This window comes from Calypte anna, chromosome Z, assembly GCF_003957555.1.
Source record: "Calypte anna isolate BGI_N300 chromosome Z, bCalAnn1_v1.p, whole genome shotgun sequence".
Taxonomy (NCBI): domain Eukaryota; kingdom Metazoa; phylum Chordata; class Aves; order Apodiformes; family Trochilidae; genus Calypte; species Calypte anna.
In genome coordinates this window covers 40,143,293-40,160,225 of record NC_044274.1, presented here as the reverse complement: position 1 = coordinate 40,160,225, position 16,933 = coordinate 40,143,293, and the positions used below count along the sequence as shown (strand labels likewise).

General features: G+C 40.0%; 1 protein-coding gene across 1 annotated transcript; it reads right to left on the bottom strand.

Annotated features, from left to right (window-relative positions):
- Positions 1-1,498: 1,498 nt before the first annotated feature.
- HACD4 (3-hydroxyacyl-CoA dehydratase 4) lies at positions 1,499-16,617 on the bottom strand. Its single transcript, XM_030468043.1, has 7 exons — positions 16,530-16,617; positions 12,630-12,733; positions 11,622-11,749; positions 5,752-5,864; positions 3,267-3,373; positions 2,448-2,579; positions 1,499-1,735 (listed from the first exon to the last, which is right to left on the bottom strand). Exons 2-7 carry the CDS (start codon positions 12,724-12,726, stop codon positions 1,647-1,649), a joined length of 666 nt encoding a protein of 221 aa, XP_030323903.1. The 5' UTR covers positions 12,727-12,733; positions 16,530-16,617; the 3' UTR covers positions 1,499-1,646.
- Positions 16,618-16,933: the final 316 nt, after the last annotated feature.

Genomic DNA, 16,933 nt, shown 5'->3' with positions numbered 1-16,933 from the left:
TAATTTATTGCCAATTAATAATAGGAGTATGGTGATCAGAGACAAAGACAAAACCAAAGTCGCCTTCCTTCCGTCTCTAATGTCTTCCTAGGCTTACCTTCACTCCTTCATACCTGCCTCTACTTCCTTCCTCCCCAAATGATGCAGTGTGGGTAGGGAATGAGTATTGCAACCAGTTCATAAACCTTCATCTGTGCTGCGTATTCTTTTTCACACTGCATCCCTGCTCCAGCTTGGGGTCTCTCCCATGGGAATGAGCCCTTCATTAAATGCTCCAGCAAGCTGCAGCCCTTTGTGAACTGGTCCAGCATGGGTCCTTTCCCTGGGATATAGTTCATCTTGAAAAGGCTTCTCCAGTGTCGGGTCCCTCATGGATCACAGGTCCTGCCAGGAACTTGCTCCTGTGTGGACCCTTCCCGGGCTGCAGCTTCCTTCAGGGCACATCCACCCACTGCAATATGGGGTCCCCCACAGGCTTGAGCAGGCAGCTTGTCTGGTGTGATCCTCCAACCTGATGCATCTGGCATGGGAAGCCCAGGTCCTCTTTGCAGCTACCTCACTGCCAAAGCCTTGCCATGTAGTATATATATACAGTATATACATAATATACTGCATGTCATGTTTCCTCATATGTTAACTCCAGGCAGTTTGATGACAAACACGTTTGACTGGATTTACAAGGGGGGGAATGTCCCTGTTTCACACCTTTAGTATGTTGTATAGTGGTTTGATGTTTTTTTATTTTGACTCTTCTTCAAAGCTGTTGTCCTATTCAGCTAATTTATATGGTTTCTTCACATCCCCCACTTAAATCAGTTCGGGTTAGACAGAAGTCCAATGCAGAAGTACTTCTGTTTGTCTAATAAGTTCTAAATTCCTGCCTCTATTTACAGTGCTTTCAAAAAAGAGTTAAAAAATCCAGGGTTGGCCCTATACTATGGCATGCATGGCCTTTTTGCTTATGATTTGCAAATGCTCCAGATGGTCTGCAGGCATTGTGTTCCACAGATACTAAATAAATTAAAATGTGACCTTTCTGACTATTAAATATCCACCTGAATACAGTTGCCATAGAGGTTTAACTACATTTCATGAAATCTTGTTTGGAAAAGTGAAGGTTGAACTAGAATATGAGGGATCCTTTTGTGAATGCCTGGGGCTAATCTGCATGTGATTCTCACAGATTGCAAGATTTCCAGTTTCTCCTTGTTGAGAGATTTCAGTTTTATCCAAATTAGCATTTATATATAGGAGGAACAAATATGTCAGGCTAATATAGAGTAACCTTGCTGATCAAATGATATTTCGTTAGAGAATATCTGTTGTTAATAAGAACTAACACCAAAGTAAGGGTTGTTAGTGTAGTTTTGAGTAAACTCACTCTTCAATTGTTTTCAGTTCTCTGTGTTAGAAAAAATACATTAATTTTTAAGACTCCTGTCATTGGAAGTCAAAACTTTAAAAAGTTTGTTATTTTGACTTGCTCCGTTTTTGAGGTGCATTAAAAAGACTGCCTTTTCTGAAAATGCTATACAGTCAGATATTTTACATGAAAACAGTTTTGCATTGAAAACCTTTGTCTAAGTTCATTTTAACCTGTGATATACAGCAACCCACCGGGAATATATTAATTTCCAAACAAAATATCATCTTAGCTTCTTTTTTTTTTTAATGTTGCCTGTCCCAAGGTGTGTCTTCCTTTCAGAGAAGAGGTTTTGGATGATAAAGAACATACCTGAATCGAAACAGAAAATAGTGTAAGAACAAGGGAGTAGCATCCAAAGTATCTTCAATTAATTTACAAGGAACAGGATGATCCTTCATCTAGCAACACTGCACAACTCCTTCCATAAACTTAGGAACAGAATACTACATCACAAATATGAGAACCTTCAAATCTGTGTTACAGTCAATGACAGAAAGAAGATTTGGATGTAACACAGCAAAATTCTGTTCGGATTTTTCAGAAGTATTTTGTGGGAAAGAGAAGGGGTTTGTTTATGTGCAAGTTATGACATAGGCCCTTTTTGCACCCCTTTGAATAACCCAAATGTAGAAGACTTAACTTAGATATAATTTCTTATACCAGCAAGGAGGCATGAGTGAGGATGGCACAAAGTGGGAGTATGATCAAATGGGAGTGGGTTTAAAAAAAAAAGGAACCTCAGTAAGTGCCTGTAAGGCCAGGATCATTGAAAGGCTTTTAATGGTTTTTATTTGTATTTATATACCTCACACATTATATCTTCCAAATTCAATTATTTGTACTTGAAAGACACCTGAAAAGAAAGAAACCTGAACAGCTTGTAATGAACTTCCCTGCAGGGATCTGCAGGAGATGCAGTAGAATTAGAGTCTGTGAAAGGAGCAATGCAGATTTGATTTTTTGTTGCCATAGGCATCCAAATTGCACTAAGACTCAGTTTTCTGAAACATGAGACACTTACCTACAAAGAGCACTAGCAGGTACATCTTCAGAACATAGGGGAAGTAGATTGAGAAGGTGAATGGAAATGGTAGCTTGGTGGAGTATGTGCCAAAGGATTCAAAATAAGGCAGGGATACACAAATTGCAAATGCTGTAAAATGACATGATAAATCTCTAGTCAAAAGGCGGTGCGAGATCATCTAAAAGCTTCATGTAAAAGTCAGTAACATTTAAGGCACAGATAGCTATATATATAGTGCGTGTTAAATTTACGATGTCATTTATACGCATATTATTTCCTGAACTTGAGTTCAGTTTTGTAGATACGAGGTAGTAATTTCTCTTAAAACTACTGCATTTCCTATTCCTATTCTTAGCACTCATTTCCTATTCAGTAACAGGTTCTTTTCTGTCCTGTGCATGTCTCGGTGGGCACATTTTTTAAGTATGATACGCTACTAAGTATGGCCCGAGCCATTAGGGTGAGCCTCAGCAGGAAAGAAGGCAGCTTGCTGTCTAATGTAGTCAGTCTGGAATAGGGGAATCTCTGTGTCTTCTGGAAGGTATTTTCCTGCTTTGCCCAGAAAAAAATAATTATTCAGAACAAAACAAAACAAAACCAGGCATACAAATGCCAGAGAACCCATATTACAGAAAAAGTACAGAAAGGAGAAAGGTAGGTGTAATTCAGGTTAGTATGAGAGTACATAAACATTTATCACTGCTTTGGCAACACAAACAGAAATGTCTTCATCAATGCAAATGACAATTGAACAGAATAAATTTTGCTGAAGAAGACAAAGGAAGCAAGTCATTGCTACCTTTCCCATCTCCTTACCTTTAGCCAGAACTGAAAGGGGATAGAGTGGGATGCACAGTGAGAAGTTGAGCCATGTCAGTGGCAGGTAGTGTATTCCCATCCTTGATAACATGTTGTATGTGTACCTGCAACAAGAGGAACAGCAGATGACCTCAGAAGGAGTGATTTTTTTATGTCTTTAATATAAAGACATAATACTGAAAAATCAAAGGGAATTACAGAAGAGCCTGGAGCTGTCTGAGAAGATTTCAGATCAGTATGGCAACAGTTGTGTTCAGGCAGTTGTGTTGCTGTCTGAACGTAGAGGGTTCATTGTTTCAGGAGAGTTGTCTGTGGTGCTACCCCTCAGCAGGCAGGCAGCAATTCAGCCCATCATCCTGAAGGCTCTGCCAGAAACCATCATGATTTCATATAGGTGCATCATAAAATGGATTTCAGGAAGGCATGTTACAACTGAGAAGGGATGGCAGAACTGTTGTTTGCAACTGAGGAAATGCTGATTTATGATCACTGAACTAGCTAAACCACTACTGGAGGAGGAAAACCAACCAGGTAATTGCAGGTACCCAATCTTCTGCAGTACAGCTGCCCCTTCTCTGGACCTCAGAAGGACTAGTAGGTGCCAAAAAACAAAAAGTTGGTCTCCAAGGTATTGCAGTATTTTATTTTGTGGCTGTTACTGGTTCTCACTCGAAGACCAGAATGTCCAGGACTTGGGCCTCCAAACGTAAGCTAACCCTAGCTAGTCTGATCTAAAAGTTGTACAGCTTCTCAGACACTGCAGAAATGGGTCTAACTGCATTTTTGGTCAGGAATGTTGCCCTGTGGGCTTGCTAGAAATATGAAAATAAGGATTTGTAAGCCACTGTTATCCAGGACTGTTTCTGGCAAGTGGAACTAATATTAAACAGAATTTCTATATTCCCTTCTTATTTATTAATTTGAGTAATTTTGCATCATTCCTGGACTGCAGAAGAGTTTGATAAGCTATAAATGTACTGTCTTCTCTCAAGTTTGCTCCCTGTAAATCTTAGGATTGTCTCAATTTTTTTATTATTATAGCTTTTAGATCATCATATCAACCCAAAACAAAAAGGAAACAGTTAATCCCTCCCTATACACCTTACACCTTGGAAGAGGCAAGGAAGATCAGATACAGAAAACCTTGCAGATTTTGCTCTTAGTATATCATTAGCCATAGTGCACAGGATAATTATGCTCCTGAAGAACTATATGGAAGGCATCAAGACTAGTTGGCTAGGGGATGGGGTAGACTCCTCTACACTTTTAGACATGACCATTCCTTTGAGATGTGAGGACATGGCATCAATGCTGTAAAATAAATCCCAAATTCTAAATCAGTTTGAGTTGTGTTATGTCTTATTATTTGAATAGATCATTTGCTACTAAAGACCACAGTATCTTGGATATTAAATGGCTGTTGTTACTCCTATGATTCTGGACAGGGTTCTTCAGCAATGGTAGAAAAAGATGATGTATTGATGGGACTTTTACGAAATCAGAGAACTTTACATCCAGTATTGTTTACATTTTCAGCCTCTCTCCAGCTGCACAAAACCCTTTCATTTGAGATTACGTTCTACTATTTTAGCTTTAAAAGCTTCAAGAAGAAATGGAATGTAGAAATAACCTGAATAATTAATAAAAATAGTAGTTTAGTAACACGTGTAGTGCAAATACTCTGAAGCTGACTCAAAATTTTACTTATCCATCCTGACACTTTCCTTTTTAAGATCTTTTATAATATATATTCCTTTCCCTGCCTAAATCCATATACCAGTCAGACTCCCAAGCAATGTATTTGAAACAGCAGAAAGTGATCTCAGGAGAAAGAAAAAGATTAAAAAACTTGCTCCTATACAGAAGTTGTCATGAGGATTTTGTCTTATTAAAATGTGTCCTAATTCCATATGTCTTCCCAGCTGTAAGTCTACATACTGAGACCCATAGAGGCCTAAGTTACATTTAAGAAATATTAGCAACTACAGATACGAATGCAAAAGTCAGTAATGTGGAATTTTCACCATCATACTTTTACACGGGGAGTAAAATAAGAATCAGAATAATCTTCTTGTATTAGTAAGAAGCTCTGCCAGTGCTGCCTCACTGTGCTGTCAGCCTTGGATTGTGAGATGTTAAAAATAAAACAAAAAAAATGAAAGTAATAGGACTGTAAATCAGTTTCAAAGTAGCTGTTCCCTAGGCAGCAGTTGTAATTTCCTTCTAAATTTTTGTTAAGAAGGTCAAAGCCTTTGAACAACAAATGTTACTACAATTTACTTCTGTAAGTCTGCCTCTAAAGTATGTAGATGTTTAAAAAAATTGTTAAGAAGCCTATAGATACTATATTTTATTTAAAATCAATAATACACTTTTCCACCAATTTCAAAATAATTAAATGAGCATGCAGGACATTCAGGGTGCGGTTCTGCTTGCAAGAATGACCTATTATCTCCCCCTGGTTTTGCTGTTGACTCCTTACCTGACCACATCTAGCAAATTCCAAAGGAAAAATAAAACACACACAACATATTTTCCTTGAACTTCTTCCTGACTGTTGATCACAACAAACAGGACGATTATTCTCTCAGTGATCTGAAAAGACAAAAGAGTGGATAATTCAGGTAACACATTCTATAGCTGTTGTATCTGTGCTGCTTTTGCAAAGCAGGAGGCCACAGGGGAATCCACTTTGCCCCGGTGAATGTGTTGCTTCTTGCCCTGCTTTTGTCCAAAACCCCATCAGCCTCCAGCTCAGGCACGTGGAAACTGTTGCCTGCAGCACCATGGTAAGGCTGAAGGTTTGCTTGCCAACAGGTGTGACTTGAGGTTGTTGCCCAGAAACCTGTGGATGAGCCAGCTGAGGTCACAGGAGCAAGGACTTTTTTACCCGTTTTCCCCATTTTGCTCGTAGGATAAACTTCCTCAATTCATGGGAAGCTCTGGGAGGCAGGGGGCCCTGGGGTGGGAACTATGCCTGACACTGCTAATCTCACAGTTCCACCCCTCCTTTCCATAGCTTGGAGATCTGTGTCCCAAGGGATCTTGCTCACATAAGATTTGCAGAAAGGAGGAGGAGAAGTAGAATTCCTTCTTTTTCTTTCCTTCTTATTTCTGGCTAGGAGCAGTGGGTTTAAGCTTGTCATTTATGTGAATCATAAGATTTGTGTCATAACATTTTTCTAGTGGTTGAATGTTATCTCATCCACAAGGTTCATGCTTTTATCCAACACACAAAGTAGGCATTTGCAAACAAAATATAAAAGTGACTCCAGCTTAAAAAAATATTTTGGCAATATAAAAGTTCAAGACATTAGAAAGAAGTTTGTCTTTTTGCAGATATCTTGGACAAGTTTCCTATCAGTATTCATGCCCTATCCTGTAAAATAAATATACCTTCAGTATTCAGCTACCAATAGTTGCTCTAGAAACTCTGCCAGTGTGGTACCAGTTTACTCTGTATTTGAAGGTTTTGAAGGAGAAAGTATACATCTGTTTAGCTGCTATAAATCAGTACAGCTTCACTGGGGTTTTTTTATACCCACTATCCTCTTTCCCATAAGGTGCCTTATGTTTAATGATTTTATGGGTTAAGATGTAAAGTCATTAGGAAGTCATTAAATGTAAATGGATTAACAATGGGGTTTTAAATTTTCCCTTTCTTCACTGGATTCCCCCTTTCCCTTACTCCTGCCTTAAAAGAAATAAGAACTTGGCCTCATAGCAAAATAACATGCTCCATGTTTTGCTTCATAAGGTTTACCAGTTCCTGATAAGAACATTCTGGCTACAGACTTCTTTTGCAAACAACATCTGCCAGATAAAGTGTCCATGCCTTCACCAGTCAGCAAAATTATGTGAGAGCAACTTTTCATACAGAAAGAGAGTATGTCCACCCCCTAAGGATCAGACTCCTCATCTTGAAAAGCACTGAGGGACCACAGCAGATAAAAATGGTTTTGTTGCCTCTCACCCTGCCCTGACTGCCGTCTTGTGCTCCTGATCCCATTGGTCCCCAATTGAAGAAGTGATTTCTAAGGAGGTCAGATGTTGATAGACTTCTGCATAGACAGGCCAGGAAACAGAAAGTGAGAGGTAATAAGTTTGTACACTGATGCCTGAGGAACCTGACAAGAAAAATGGGGGAACTGGAAGTATTGATGCAGGATCTGAAACCAGATGCAGCAGAGGTTGGAGAAGCATGGTGGGACAACCATCACAAGAGAGAAATCAAAACAGAACAGCATTATATAGGATTATATAGGATTGTGTGCTGGAGAAAATAAATAAAACAGGACCTGGGTTAAAGTAATTTCAGCAAAAGGTGGTATAACAGTGTAGCATTGTTGTGTGGGTTATTACTGCCCCCAAAATCAGATTGAGATCTGCAGAGAGTAATGCAATATTGTTAATATTAGAGATATCTCAGGGAATTTTCTTACCTAGAGACAAAAAATTTGTCATGATAATGAAACATTGGACATGAACATGTTTTTAGATTTGAGAGATGGCAGACTGAGCAGTCACTTGTTCTTCAGGAGATGGCTGGGCGGAAAAGTGCTTGAAAACAGCATCAGTCAAGTGGTCAGACTGTGTAAAGTAGGTTAAGCACCTGGAAGAGCAGGGAAGTGGACCACAAAGGGAGCCACTTGCAGGTCTTCTGTTCCTGGCAGACTGGAGCCTCAGCCAGCCAGCAATAGGATGCATTTAGCAGCCTTTGGCCTTGCTCTGAAGCTCATCTGTGAGCAGGGCACAGCCCTGGATGCAGAGGACAACTGTGATGTCCTCATAAAGACAGACAGTGGCATCCTACATCTTTCCTGTGTGAATTGGGTGGCTGCCTTCCTGCTTGACTTGCCCTGAAGACAATGTGCTCTTTTCTTTCATAGCACTCACACCTTTCAGATAACTCACACAAATCAAAGGTACATGCAGGGCTTAGTCAGAGGCCAGGAGTTTCTTCAACAAGAGGCAAGTCAAGGTACTATTTGAAGAAGTGGAGAGATCAGTAAGCGTGGATATTGTGCCCCTATATACCCACATCTGTATAGGTATGTACATGGAATTATGTACATATACAAATACACATATATGTATGCATATGTGTGTTTATATACACATATATGCACACACACATATATAACAAGCATGTGCTGCTGCTCATCCACATGTTGTTTCTTATCAGGGTTATCAGACCATGCATGAATGAAAGTAAGGTGTTCTCTTTTTCTTCTCTTGCTTTTCTTTAAAAAAAACAAAATCAAAACCAAAAACCAACAACTAGAAGTCAGTCCTATGCTTTCATGTTCATAAAAATGAAGTATGTGCTGACACCTCACAAAGCATAAATACAATGGTTTCATTTTTCATTCCTTCTTGTTCTTTGTGTTAAAACCAAACTGGAATTTCCTTCCTTCCCCAGCACTGGTCTCTTACAGCATACAGCAAGCTCTGTAGAATAGCATAAGTTTCCACAAAGCAGCCCTGGGCATTTGAAGCATGTAAGTGAAACAGAGCAGATTAGAATAACATGGTTAGGGCAAAAGCAGGTAGCATATTCACTTCCATTTTTTAATAACAATGACTGTGCAGTATTGGACTTGGAACCTGAAACCCTTAGCTCTTTGATCTAGTGAAGATTTAAAAAAAAAATTAAATGCTGCTAAATACTTAGAATACATTAAAAATTCATGTTCTTATTGCAAATCTGTAGTATATAGCCTTTGGTCTGGTAAATCCAATCCTGTTTGCATGGGATAAAGAACTGCTGTTTTGTCCATAAAAACACCAATATCTTCTTACATCTTTTCTACTCTCTCCCTTGCTAAAGTACCAGTCCTATCAGTCTTTGTTCCCTGGACAGAGGAATAAATTTCCTTATTGGCTATTCTGGCAACTGCAGTGACATGTGACAGGTTTCCTGTCCTCCTCTCAATAATTCTACCTGCAAATGCTCTGAGAGATTTTATTCACCAACTTTGTAATCTTCCTCCAGAGCATCTATTACACAGGATTTGTCTTTCCTTCATGGTGTGACATAGGTTTGGCCTACCTAGCCCTTCTCAGGTGCATGGTGGCCTTTGTCCTTCAATCTGGCCATACTGAATGTTTGGGGTTTTTTTCCAGAAAACACCTCTGAGTTTGCTTTTCCACTCTCTATAATAAAGTGTATCCCAAAGTGTTTCTTGTAAATTCAACTAAACCATTTTAAATGGGACAGTAGATAGAAATGCTTTGTTCAAAGTCTGGATGAGTCTTCTTAAATCTTCTCTCTGCTATACACAAAGCAACCAACCACCACAACAGTGCTTTCACAGCTTTTTTTATTGCAGGGTGGCATTAACTCCACCCATGTGCCTCCCTTTCCTCTCAAGATCACTGGGGATGAACTTCACCGTGGATGTGTGTGACCTATGGGATGCTTCTAGGGATATATTTTAAGCTTGGAGATGGAAGAAATGGTGAGGAAGCAGGGCAAGGCAGCCACTATCAAATTCTGTCAGTTTTACCAGTGTCCCAACGATGTGCAGTAGTCCAGCAGTAAGGCAAGCATCTCAAACTGTTCTTCCCCAGTTCATTGTGGAAAATACCTGTTTGGGTTTTTTTTTTCCCTGAAGGGGCCAGAAGGCAAGGCACATGGGAGTATTTGCACAAAGCTGCTTAACCTGCACTCTCACAGCAAAAAGCAGGGCAACACAAATGAAAGCAGAGTTTACACCAAAGAATTTGTACACCTTGCTTGGACTGCATGAGACTATGGTTAATGTCAAGGCAAGGAAGTTGTATTTGCAGGGAGAGAGCACTTCAGTAAAGAACCAAGTAAGGATCCACAGATACCTCCATTGTCAGGCAAGTATTTGGAGTCACAGTGTTGTAGTGTTCCCTGACCTACTTTCTCCGTCCTGCCTTGGAGAGCACTGCAGAAGTTGCACTGCCCAAGAGAGGTCACAGTTTTGTTGCTCAGGACATGCATTTCATACCTAGCAGCTTTTGTAGTGACACAGAGCAGTGTTTGTGCAGGCTTCCCTGATCTCTTCTTCCATGGGATTGGGTAGGAAAGGAATGGATTATCTCAGGCCTGGAAATGTGTAAACTGTGCCAGGGAAGGCCTTGCTTTAATGACTATTATTTCTCTCTAAGAGATGACATGAAATTTGTTACAGGACATGTTACGTAGAATACTTCTTTTTTTTTCCTAGATTAGTGTTAAATCATGTAGATTTAGCCAGGGGAAAAACAATTACTTGCATTTTGACAAATTTGCTACCATACTTAGTGAGCAGAATAATGAACAGAGATCTGTATTAGTCAAGCAATTTCTAATGGAGATTTAAAAAGAGGAACATCTTCACCCATGCAATATGTCATGTGACAAAAACAGGCTATCCTGGAAACTAAAATCATAACTAGCCACTCTTAGTAATCTGCTTTCTTAGTGCTGAGAGCAATACCAGCTTCATCATTATTCAAATACTAAGGACTGGAAAAGTTTGAAGGTAAATGCAAGCCAACATTTTTACTTTTCCCAGTGCATTAAGAAAAATACCAAAACTTGACATTAGCTCCCAACAGAAATCAAGAGTGTGGTAAGAAAAACATCGGAGAATCTCTTGGGTTTTGTTATAGCATGTGACTGATCTTTTGGCTGGTTTTCTGCCTACAGCTGAATGTATGCCCTGTAAAACCCTCAAAAATGTCAGAACATCTGGATGTTGCCAGTTTCCCCATGTGTGGGTTTGAAAGGGCAGAGATCTCCTCCCAGCATTAGTTCTTCAGTCCCTTAATTTCTCTTTCTTAATTCTTTTCCTTCCACACTCCATGACTGCCTGCAACCTCTGTTTCAGGACACTTGATGTGCTGTGGTTTTCTCACTGTCATCTCTTTGCTACCCAACAAAATTTTTCATGTGTTTGTCTAATAAAGAAACATGCAATTGACCGTGAAAAAATGGCATGGAAAAGATTTAGCTAATGAAACCTAGGCTCTGAAATGTTGTCTTCTGACTGTAAAGAAGCTGGCTAGGGAGGTAGTATCTTCAACCACATATGCCCCACTAGAAACCGGGGCTGCCCAATTGCTGCAGGTGGCCACTCCTCTGGATGTCTCCCAGTTCCTTGCTGTTCTGGTCTGGGCATAAGGTGCCTGCTGTTTAGTTTCACCCAAAAGAAAAGAAGTTGAAAGACAAGCTCCTTTCCAGACAAGTTCTGAGGGCTCAGTTCCTGCAGTTATCAAACCACCTGCAGACCAAGCTTCCTGAGGGAGGGTGCAGGTGGACCATTCAGGGTAGCTCATGGGATATTTATGTCTGAAGTGAGGAGTTTATGGAAGGAGAGCCTTAAGAAACGGACTTACCTGCAGAAACCTAGGGAAGAGACGGCTTTTATCAATGCCAATAAGGATGTGTAGGATCTCCAGTAGAGAAAACAGCTGGCAAAGACGCATTACAAGTCCTATGGAGTAAAATGTGTCAGCCAACGAATCTAAAGACAAAGTGAAGAGAAAAATTGGAGGGTGGTTGTGTAGTAAAAGTCTGGAACAACTACTGGGTTTGCTCTTGCCCTGTCACCAGCAGAGGTATCAAGAAATAAAATTAGCAGAGTACTAAGCTTTTGGGCAGCAGAATCAAAGCTTTGGGGAGGGGAGAGGAGGAAGCACTCCCTGACACACAGGCAGGAAGCTGAGAGAAGAGTGGGATCCCCCATACTTGATGTGCTGGCAAACACAGGATGTGTTGGTTCAGAGATATCACTTTAGAATGTTTCTAAATATGGGAAAATGTTGAGAAAATGAATGTCTAATTATGAGAAGATGTTGAGTTCCTGCCTGTACTGGTACCCATGGCACTTCCTAAAACAAGCAGGACACAAAGCAGGTATTTTATGTGTCTACGACTGTCAGCCATTATGAGTAATTTTAAATTAGTAGTCAGTAGTTTTTTATTTTTGTGTCTTAACCCCAGGTAATGGAAAATGCAATATGTTGTAATGTTTTCAGAGACAGAGTCATGTACAGTAACCACAAAGATAGTCTCTCCAGGTGGCCTTTGGTTAATATTCAATAAGATTAATATTCACCATAATGACTGGACCTAGTAACATTTAGGTCTATGTCTATATCAAATGTTACTGGTGTGCTGCTTAATATTAAAGATCACTAGCAAAACAGCTTCATTTCTAATGTAATGCAGGCAGACTGTATCAGTTCATCCTTATTAATAGAAGAAACAAAACCAGTTTTCTAAATTACAGCTCCTGATACTGGATGTACATTTATTCAGAATCGTAACTTTTTCTCTCATCTGATGTTTCTGTGTGTCATTGCCTCTTAAAATGCTTAAGGAAAACACATATAGAATCCTACCTTTTCCAAATGACATGAACCTGATGATCATATTTGTAAATATCCATGAATGTCCACAGAACTGCATTAAGTCATACACAAAGAGGTAGGTGTTCATGGTAAATCTGTGGAGGTCAAAATGATAAAGAAAACTGTATGACTTACTACAGTACTCAAGCTTTCTGACCTGAAGAAATTGCACTGTCTGAGGAAATATTAGTAAGTGACAGAAAAACAGCTGAAACATAAATGGATCGATGAAAACTTTCTGTGTCTGTCACTGGTCACAGAGCAGTAGTCTCCCAGTGTATCAAAGGCTCCCTTTTTTGTGGTATACTTAGAATATAGCAAGAATTTTCTGAATTCCCACTAGTGATTAGGGTGATCTCTGACTATACAATGAAATTTGTGCCTTCAGAGGAAAAAGTAACTAAACTAAAGGCATCCTGTGGAGGGCTGGGATTCAAGCCTGAGCCCCTTCTGCATCAATGTGTGACTGGACTTGAGGTCACACACTGCTGAGAACCCTGGAGTCCCATGGACACCAGCCTCAGGATTTCTTCATCTGCATGAGGATTACCCTGTACTTAGCAGAAGACTTGCCCTCAAGACAGCTTGAAGTACGATGCAAATAATTTGCAGTGTCCAGCAGAGAGCATAGTTTTAAGTATTTATAAAACTGTAGGTGAAGAAATGGGAAAGAAAACCATATTTCTATTTGCTTACATTTGATGCAGTCTGGAGGATACCTGTCTTTTGCTTTTTTAACAAACTTATTTCACAAGTTTTCCAGAAAAAGAAAATCAGGGTCTTTGTCTTGATGCACAGACTGTTTCAAATTTCATGTAATACAGTGGATCTTCTCCTGTTGAAGTAGACATCCTGTTTGTAGCCATCCTAAACCAAATTTTGTAGGTAGTGAGACTTTTTTGCAAAACTTCATAGGCTCTGGACATATTTAATTTCCCTTTCCTGTAAAAGTATTTTCTTCTGACTTACTCCAGAGAGAGTCTGTCTGGTTCTGTCCTGTTTTTCAGGTATGAAACAGACTATCTGCCTTTTGGGATAATGAATTTGTTAATTTTGTACTAGAATTTATCTCCTGTGTTTGATCAGTTAATTTCTGCCCCAACAAGTAGTTATATATCTTTAAGTTGCCCCTTGATTCAGTGTGTTCTTGTGATACATCTGTGCCATCAAACTTGATTTTAGTTGCATCTGTACATTAACAAAGACAGTGAACTTCAATGTTTAGAAAAATCCAGATGTGATAAATGCATATACTTCATTCCCAGCCTCGGAGAAAGACCACAAATAACAACACACGCTTCTTCAAATTGATCCAGATAAACTCATCTTCTAAATTTTAAAGTCCTAGGTTGTCTGCTATTCCTAGCATCATTTCTATTAGCACACAAAGATTTATTGCCATAACTTACCTCCCAAGAGACATCGGTGCCCTTGGTAATAGAAAAATAAGACATACGAAACCCAAAGTGGGTTTCCCACTCACTTTGGGAAAAGCATGATACAACTAAATTGGACTAAAATCCAGTGAGCTCTCTCTCAGCATTGACCCAAAATCCCATCAGTTTTGTTACTGAATGACACTTTGCTCTTTTTTGAGATCAGAATAAAAGATAGGACACTGTACCTTACAAAAAGGCAAAAATTTAAGAACATTGTCGGGATTTAAAAACAGACATTACTGGATGATTAGGAATTATTGTAGTTGGCATGAAAGTTACAGAAGCAGTTATAAAAACCTTGAGGCTTCTCAGTCAGGGCCTCCACTAATCTCTTATCTGATACTGCCATATGAGCTTTGCACAGGGTGTAAGCTGAGCATATGGTTTCTTCTTCTGAAGTTTAGTTGGCTACATCTTTCTCTCATCCTCAGAACTTGTCTCTCAGTGATCTGATCTAATTTTATGAACTCCTCCTCCATTGGCTGGCTAGAAAATTGTTGTCTTTACAACTCTTAAACTTAGCTTAATCTTAGCTAAACAGGGAATAACCAACAGGACCTTTATAAACACTGCTTCTCTCTAACTTGGCAATATGGCAGCTGTTGCAAATTAGAATTCATCATCTATTAAGGCTACTGGTGACTATTGAAACATACATATAGTGTTTACATTCATCAAGAAGCCATGAAGCCTATATTCCCCGTGAAGACGTGCTGTTGGGCAGCATGCTGGTGTCACCTGGGTGACCAATCCCAACCCTACAGCTGTGAGCATCACAGCTCCCTCATTTGATGATGCTCTCCACTGTCTGAAGGAACAACCTGGATCTCAAAAGTGGGCTTCATTCTACTGTGTTAGCCACCACACAAAAAGTATCAAAGAGCAAACAGAAGCACCTGACAGGGGTGAAGAAATCTGAGGAGAATAAAAGCTGATTTCAGTGTAATCAAAGGAAATGGAAATGTAACTGGTTCTTTAAGGTCTTTCTCATCCAATGGGAAATTTTGTTACCTAAAGAAGCAGGAACAGACTGAACCTGTTTCACTGTCCTAACAGTTTTGTGACACAGCAATAAAATTCAGCCATCTGGAAAGGTCACTAGCAGAAGAGATGGTCTACAGTTAGATTTCCTGCTCCCCTCAGTTCACAAGAAGCATCGTTCCTCATTTACCCCACAGAGCCTGCTTCTGCAGCACCCTTGCAGACAATGCATCAACTAGAAATCCACTGGGCAGCTGTTCAGTTCTTGACTCTGCCTCAGACTTGCTGGCTGACCCTAAAAACCTCACTCAGCCTCCCTGCTGCCTGCTTTATAAAAGGTACTTGCAGCTCTATGTATTCCTTGTCATGGGCTCTGGTTTTTTTTTGGAAGTTTCTTTCATTTGAGGGCATGGGTGTACCACTGCACATTTCAATACACTGCCTGTGTTGATGCCAGGACAAAGAAACTGACATGAATCTTGCAGTAGAGAGACCCATAATTCTGGAATCATTGTCAGTTTTAAGTTCGACATTAGTTATTCTGGCAGATCTTATACCAAATACCTGGAAATGCTACGGATGCACTTATCATATTTAGAAACAGCCTTGTGTAGTGGAAAACATTACATGCTTTTTCTCTCTGCTGAAAACCTAGGACACTAGATGAAGAACAAGACCTCTCAGAACTAGATGGTCCCAACAGAATCATCTCAAACATCCTCTTTTCCTACTTATTCTCCAGAAGAGAATTTTTACAAGTTATAACAGTTTTTAGCTTGCAAAGCCTGACTTATTTCCAATGGCAGAAGAATCACTTAAGTATAATTGCTGCATTTTATTATTTTTAGCATGAGGTCTTCAGTTTGTCTCTGGTAGGTATCATCTGAGGTAAGTGTGGAGATAGGTGCCCTCAGTGCCTGATGGGTGTTCAGAACCATGTGCACTTCAAGATAAGGAGACAGCAGAGCAGAGGCACCCAGCACAGGGCAGCCCTTGCCATGGCTTGGCATCCTTTGCAAGGTTCCAGGATGAAGGCCATGCTCAGGTCCCTCTCAGGGGTGTCCCACCCAGACCTGAATGAACTGAGCACTTCCTTCTCTTCAGAGATACTGTACTCTGCTGGCTTCCCTTGCTGGCCACACATGAGGAAGCAACCCTTGCACTGAAACCAGAAAGCAATGTTCCTTTTTTTTTCTTTCTTTTTTTTTTTTTTTTTTTTTTTTTTCAGGAAAGGTCTTCTCAAAAAGCCCCTCCACTAACACAGTTTCCTCCTAAGTCATCCTGGTCTGAGCTTCTACCCCTCCCTCCTTTCACTCTCATGACAAGCAGCAAGCACTATATCACAGAGGCAAGAAAACTGCTGAGAACCAGTACAAAAAATGTGCTTTTCTCTCTCAGGCACATCCCACCCCATTTTATTTTCCCTTTTGCATTTGAGCAGTCTAGGTCACTTGAGCTCACAAGATGTTACCTGCTGCAGGGGTCGGATTGCTGCTCCCACTCCTGATCTTTCTCCTTTTTTCTCTCTACAGCCGTAACAGCTGTTTGTTAGAGATCAACCTTCCTCTTCCCTCTTCCCCCACCCTGCGACGTCACCATATGTAGCACTAAGCAGGAACAACACTGCACGTCCCGAGAATGAAGTTTCTAACCCCAAATACCTCTACTCAGTTGTTCCTGCTCCTTATCCAGCTCAGCCTAGCTGAGTTTAGCCTAACCTAACCTAACCTAAATTGTTTTCTTGATAACTGGTAATTGCTACTTGTTTCTTGTTAATTAAAACATACAAACTTTTTCTCTCAACCCAGAGCAATACTTTGAATGATTTCTGCAGAAGAAATTTACGATTTAAAAATTTGTTTTCCTTCTCTGTTT